Consider the following 6950-nt stretch of genomic DNA (forward strand, 5'->3'; position numbering starts at 1 on the left):
ACAACCGACGTGATGGAATTTGGAAACATAATGATACGTCGGTTCATCATCGTTATGGCAAGACGAACCATTGATGGGACAAAACGACAAGGTCATCGCAAGACGAACCATGGTTCTGCATTATATTTGGAAAAATAAAACACCTGCCAAACAAGACTATCTTCAACTCTACAGTTCATTACTTGCATCACCCGGCAGCGATAAGAAAACAGAAAGTGTTGTCTCTAACAAGATGGATTATTATTATTCCGAACCATTTACTGAGCCTCCTGGTTAAGTTTGCGTGTGTATAGGAAAATTGCAAATCCTATAATCAGGAGTTTCTCTGGCAAAAAACGAGCTCAACAGGCCATGCAAGTCCAACCTACATCAATCAGGTCGTTCATTCATGGGAAGAAAGAAACAGAAGGTAAAACGAACAGAAGACGTTTCAATCCAAAAAAAAAACACGTCATCCTGTGTGTTCGCTTGCTGGCTCTGTGCTCTTGATTGTGGGTCCCATGAGACCACGCCCAGGTTATGTAAAACGGGACAGCACCGCTTCTGTGCATTATTCGAGAACTCGACAAGAATAGGTTTCATCCTCCTAACTTTACAGCAACATTGTGGTTGGGTTCTCGATGTAGCCCTTGAACGCTTTCAGGAATTCCGCCCCAATCGCACCTACAGATCAAAATAAGAGGCAGATAATTTGGTAAGTTCCCAACTGACTCACGATTTATCTTACAACAGATTAAGAACATACCATCAATAACCCTGTGATCGCAGCTCATTGTTACTGACATGTAGGAACCAAACTCATACTGACCATCCACGCTGCCTGGAATCACCCTCTTCTCAGCTGCTCAAAAGGGGAAAATATGATCAGGTAAGCACTGAATGAATCCCTATGGGAGGACCAAGGACATCACAAAATGAATAATGGATCATAGTAGCAGAAACTAGATCTAACTATGCTACAAAGTAGAATACAGAAACAAAAAACACAAACCATTTAAGACTATGTACAAGTCCTGCCTACAGAACTAACTGAAGGTTACTCACAAGTAAGCACAGACTAGGATATAGAATGCCAAAGTAAGGACCACGTGCAATATGTTTCGGTCGGATGATCTAAAAAAATATGTCTTGGTCGACGGACTGGGCTTCCAATAGCAGATTCCAGTACAACGTCGACACGACTTATGTTTTCCAGAACATATGGAAAATATTGACAAGTGCCAAACTGCTAATGTTACTTGTACACAGTGCAAACTAAGTAGCAACAGCATTTTATGGCCAAGGTATTGGCAGTACATGCCGAAAGTTTAACACGGGTTCTTACCAGAACCAATGGCCAATATTGCTGACTGAGGGGGATTTATGATAGCACAGAACTGTTTAATTCCAAAAGGACCTCCCAAGTTTGACACTGTGAACGTGCCACCCTGAAACAGAGAACCAAAATTGTAGATGAAAAATGATGTTGATTTCATACTTGATCATCTACTATGCGATAAATACCTCGTAATCTTGTGGTTTTAAGCTGTTATCCCTTGCTCTTTGAGCCAACTGCTTCACCTCCTCACCGATTGTACCAAGTCCCTTCTTGTCTGCATCCTGCACCACAAGTAATAAGTTAGAGAAGGGGGGGGAATGCACAAATGGAACTAGCTAGTTTTGACTAGCTTACCCTAACTACTGGAACGAACAATCCATGCTCAGTTTGTACAGCTACATTTATGTTCACATTGTGGTATCTGCATGAGAAGTACATTTGTCATATCACATTTCTTGCCAATATAATTTGAGTGACAGGTATAAATACTCCGTAGGAACTCACTGGCGAATAAAATCATTCATCCAAGAACTGTTGCACTCAGGGACCTTTCGAAGAGCCAAGGCTGCAGCCTGTGCAGAAAGTAGAGGTAAATTTAAAGCTGGAGATCACAGAATCCACATGAGCCCAATATGACTTAAAAGACGACAATGAACATATAAGGACCAGTGATTACCTTTATAACAAGGTCGTTAATAGATATCTTCTTTCCACCAGATGCTTCCTGCAGTGGGTTCAGTTCCCCCCGCAACCTGTAGCACAACAAAATGAAGAACTCTTCTTTAGACAAAAGTTCGGTACTAAAATTATCCACTGCGAGTTTTACAAAATTAGGCCTGAAACATACTTGATAAGTTTGTCGACACGTGTGTCAACTGTCAAGTAGTAATGTGGGATGGTTTGCTTAGAGGCTAAGAGGCGGTTTGCAGTAACCTGAAAAGAACAGGAGTTAAAAGTTAAAACACTACAAGGCAGATAGGAACAACAACAAAAAAGTCTCATCGGCATTCCTCAATGCTGAAACATACCTTTCTTATCTGCGCATTTGGAATATCAGTGTAATCTAATCCTGAAGCTGCAAAAGACTCGCTCTTGCCACCCTTGGCTACAGAAGTTTTGTTAAGCAAAAATAATCATTAGACGCTGGTTGGATCCCATTTGATTCACATAATAGAAGCACAAGCTAAATGCATGACATAATGGGCTGCATGCCCCTAGAGGAAGGATCAAGCGTAGTGCAGAAATTTACTTGGATCTCAATAGAATGCTGGTAAAAAAAATTGAATACTACGCAATTCGTCCACACACTTTGCAGTAGAAAACTCACGCGATGAAAAAGAAAAAGGAACAGAATCAAGAATGGCACATAAAAAGCATGGAGTTCTTTTTTATGAGAGCGGGTATAGTGGTCTTTACGACATCCAATTGTGTATGTGATCGCCTTAAAGAGCAACAGCAGACTACAAATGAATTTCAGTGGCAAAACTTGAACATCGGTCAAGCTAATTCAGATCACAATGCAAAGGTTTGCTGAACATGGATTGATTTGGTTGATGCTGTCCATGGATACGAGCAAGCACAGGCCAAAAAGGAGTATGGATGACACGCGTAAGAGATGTAACTTTTTTTTCCAGAAAAGTTTCCGGCTCAGCGACTCCCAACTGCTGCTATTTGCAGGACTCTAGGATAGCTAGCAGATAGCAGGAGAAGTGTATGTGATGCGCATTAATTACAAAATCATGTAACCATAGACAATCATATATATAGTCTTTGGAGAACAAGTCCAGCTCTACGGAGTTCCATTTTCTAAGCACACATGAAATGAAATGCACTAGCATGTACCACATAGCCTGGAAGGTTAGTAAGTAGTAGACTGTATTTTGCATAACTAGTTAACCTAATTTGGCATGCACATGCAATTAAATGTGTCAAAAATCAAGTCCCTGAGCTCTAGAAAATCACACTTAACAAGAACACACAACTACACGGCAAGTCAACAACATAGTACAACCAAAAAAACCTCCAAATCAACAGACATCAAGATTTAAGATCAAGTGCATAGCCAGGTAAATGTCTAGTTAAAATTCAATTTGTATAATGGTCAATGCTGAAGATTTACTCAAGCAGTCAGTATACTAAGTTTCTACAAGCAAGAGATACTAGATTAGATCAAAGAACCATTCATCAATCTCAGGAATGCAATTAGAGGAGAAAATAGGATACCCAAGTAATCTTCAATGTCTGCCTTCAGAATACGGCCATCAGGACCAGTGCCTTTTACACTTGACAGTTGAACCTGTTTGAAAGAACACATCCATGTTTTCATTGACTGCACTGCATACAGCAACTACCTATAGACTAACTCAAATAAAGACTTACATTGTTATCCTCTGCTAATTTCCTTGCAAGGGGGCTGGAGAATATTCTATCACCAGATCGAGAAGCTTTTTCGGCCTTTGGGGCCTTCGGTTCAGGAGCCTTGGCAGGTACTTTCTCCTCCACTTTTGGCGCTGCAGGTTCTGGTGTAGCCTTTGATTCTGAAGGAGCAGCAGGCGCATCTGCAGCCGACGGTTTGTAATCTTTAAACTTTTCGATGTCACCCTCTTCTTCCACGGTCACACAGATGACCTAAGATCATAGGCCACATAATGCAACCAATATTATGTCAGCAGAACATGCAAGCAGTAGTACTGCAATATGAAATAATAGGCAGACAATTATAGGTTCTTTGGACAGTAAATGCATACCTCGCCAACTTTAATCTCTTTGGCACCATCACCCTGAACAATCTTAGCAAGATAGCCCTCTTCCATGCACTCCATCTCTACCGTGGCTTTATCCTAATTAGATGAGATGCATATAGATGTTATTTAGCTTCTGCTGCAGCTGTGAGTATGTGCTGACTAAGAATATGGAACTTGCCGATGAAGAATCTTACCGTTTCCACCTCACACAGAACTTCACCAGGTGAGACTTTGTCTCCTTCCTTCTTAATCCACTTGGCAATGTTTCCCTGCAGACAATACAAGTATCATATTGTACTATATATAATTTTAAGGAATAGAGGCAAACAGAAATTCTGGGTTCAATATAACCATTATTATAATAATAACTTTGGATGACAAATACCTCAGTCATTGTAGGTGACAGTGATGGCATCCCAATTTCTTGATGTGGTGGCAGGTCTGGAATAAGCAGTATGTTAGGACATCTAACATGGGATCTGGCTTATGCTATACTAAGTGGGGTTCTCAAAGAATTGTGATACAGGTAACAAAATGATGGCGGAGATGTGGGACCCAGAATTCAAGATACTATAACTTTTGTACAAAGCAAACAAAATGCTTAGATGCAGCACAAAAGAGAAATACCCTGAAATTTTACATGGAAATAGATGTGGACAAAAATCCTAATATGTTGTAATGCTTAGATATGGGTGGAAGGCAGCCTTCTGGCATAATAGTTGCCCCAAAAAAGATACCAAGCTCTGTTACAAGATTTGCAATTTCTGGTCATCGAATGAAGTTATTTGATTCAAGGGCATAAACAAACATCCAAGAGGGTGCAGGAGTACCTGCACTACTTGAGAAAGACCTTGCTGAAGCTACTCGCCCACTGAAAAAGGACAACAAAAAAGACAAACACCTTCAAAGTGGTATTCTTGTACATTAAAGGAAAGAGTACAGCCATAGTACATTTCTGGTAGGAACCACTCTAAATGGACAACAAAAACTCCAATCGTAAGCTGGGTTAGCTATTGTGCTATAGAAAAGTAAATTACCCTTCATGTATATGACTGAAAAGTGGTGAGGAATGCAAGGACTTTTTGCAAGATACGGTCGGTTTTTCATGATTTATATTAATTAATTGTCAAATATTTCAAGTTCACGTTCCCCTTCTCTGAAGGTGGTTATCCTTTGATACATTGGCACACAGAAATATAAAGGCAGCAACAGTGTAAAGAAAATCACACTATACCATGACAATGAACCATTGAGGCCAGTAACAGCACTTGGGACACGGTTGATGAGCATTCTTCTACAAGTGGAGCTTCCGTTTACTCCTCCTAGTGACACCTGAAAAATAAAAGTAGAAATTAGAATCTCAGGACAATATGCTAGGATTTCAATTATGGAGCAGAATTTACAAGGACATAACCTTGAAGGTCTCAAGCTCTTTCCCAGGTTGCTTGTACTGAGAAAATCTGGCGCCTCCAATTCTTTTATCAACACCTGCAGAAACCATAAGGACTAGATTACATCACCAATAGTGACACACACTTCTCACTGTGCACGTAAGTTCCCAGAGAAATAAAGAGAGCTACTGCCTGCAGTAAACAGAGGGGCGCATCTAAAGTAGATAGATGACAAACCGCACCTTAATATAAATAACAGGGATTAACTCAGTCAGCTGAAGCATGTCTATTGGGAGTACAGAAAATAGTAAAGAGTGTAAATATCACTGGAAACAAGAATGACACATGTACTTAATCTACATTGTCATCTTTTGTTTGTAAAAATGTAAGCATATCAATCAGTTATGGTTCATGTACTAGACCCTGCACATGATAAACTACTGTTTGTTATACCCCAAGCTGACTGAGAAAAAAGAAGAAGCATGCATGGTCTTCTAGAGGATCTGGGACAACCAATATCAAACAGCAAGCACAGGCACAGCTAGCCAGTAACAGGACACTTATATGCATGGGTAAAATAAGAGTTACAGCAATAGTAAGTCATCAGACAGGGCATCTCCAACTTAATTCTAAAACAGATCACGGATGCATAGTAATCAACGGAAGAAATAAGGATCAAACATAAAATGGCGAGAGACAAGCATACCATTTTCCTTTACAGCAGAGGACACGGAACCAGTAGAGAAGTAGCGAGCAAGGCTGGCACGCTCACAATCTACAGCATTCCGCAAGCTCCGCAGCTGCATTACCAAAAGCAGGCGGCAAAGCCACGGATAGTTAGCCAATGGCGTGTTCACAACTTAAATGCACAGACAGATAATTAGATGCACAGGGAATGTAACCCGCAGTTATCTAACGTCAGAGATAAGATACCATGGAGAGTCAGCCAATGGGGTATTCACAACGCAAACATAACGACAAGTAACCGGATGAGGATTGTGCCAAACAGTCGCACGCGGTTACTAGCTAACACAGAGGTGGCAGGTAACCGGTCCAAGTGTGTGTGGCGCAGCAGCAGCAGCCAACTCTCAATGTCACATGATAAAAAAAAAAGGAATCTACAGTAATAGTAGAATGCATTTGTACTAGCAAACAAAGGAATGGAAGGAGAGCCATGAATTCGAGGGTAACTAGTCCGGTGATCATAATTAACACCGAAGCAAGCTCTAAGCCCCCCTCTGATTCTGCTTGTAGAATTGTACAAACCGAGCGATCCATGCTTGTAGAATTGTACAAATCAATCATCACGGCAACAAAGCAAGTACATCTGCCCGATTCACAAGGCTCCGCCGTGGCGCGTAACGCCCAGCACGAAATCGCGCCACTTGGGGGCGTCGGATCCCACTCCCGATCAGAACGGCGCCGCGCCGCGCATGGCCTACCTGCCTGCCTGCTACTACTGCCCGCCCGCGCGGAGGCCCGTCGAACGGAATCCGG

General features: G+C 41.4%; 1 protein-coding gene across 1 annotated transcript in view; it reads right to left on the reverse strand.

Annotated features, from left to right (window-relative positions):
- Positions 1–218: 218 nt before the first annotated feature.
- The window catches only part of LOC123138646 (dihydrolipoyllysine-residue acetyltransferase component 2 of pyruvate dehydrogenase complex, mitochondrial), a 28757-nt gene continuing 22025 nt past the window's right edge, over positions 219–6950 (reverse strand). Inside the window, exons 3-20 of the mRNA XM_044558591.1 lie at positions 6160–6253; positions 5477–5550; positions 5297–5394; positions 4893–4933; positions 4448–4503; positions 4257–4331; positions 4066–4158; positions 3698–3946; positions 3542–3614; positions 2347–2423; positions 2166–2251; positions 1995–2070; positions 1823–1890; positions 1673–1739; positions 1504–1599; positions 1325–1427; positions 746–841; positions 219–663 (exon numbers count right to left, since the gene is read on the reverse strand). Coding sequence (XP_044414526.1) covers positions 593–663; positions 746–841; positions 1325–1427; positions 1504–1599; positions 1673–1739; positions 1823–1890; positions 1995–2070; positions 2166–2251; positions 2347–2423; positions 3542–3614; positions 3698–3946; positions 4066–4158; positions 4257–4331; positions 4448–4503; positions 4893–4933; positions 5297–5394; positions 5477–5550; positions 6160–6253 — 1593 coding nt within the window. The 3' untranslated portion in view covers positions 219–592. The remainder of the gene's footprint in view (positions 664–745; positions 842–1324; positions 1428–1503; positions 1600–1672; positions 1740–1822; positions 1891–1994; positions 2071–2165; positions 2252–2346; positions 2424–3541; positions 3615–3697; positions 3947–4065; positions 4159–4256; positions 4332–4447; positions 4504–4892; positions 4934–5296; positions 5395–5476; positions 5551–6159; positions 6254–6950) is intronic.

Source organism: Triticum aestivum, chromosome 6B (genome assembly GCF_018294505.1).
Source record: "Triticum aestivum cultivar Chinese Spring chromosome 6B, IWGSC CS RefSeq v2.1, whole genome shotgun sequence".
Lineage (NCBI taxonomy): Eukaryota > Viridiplantae > Streptophyta > Magnoliopsida > Poales > Poaceae > Triticum > Triticum aestivum.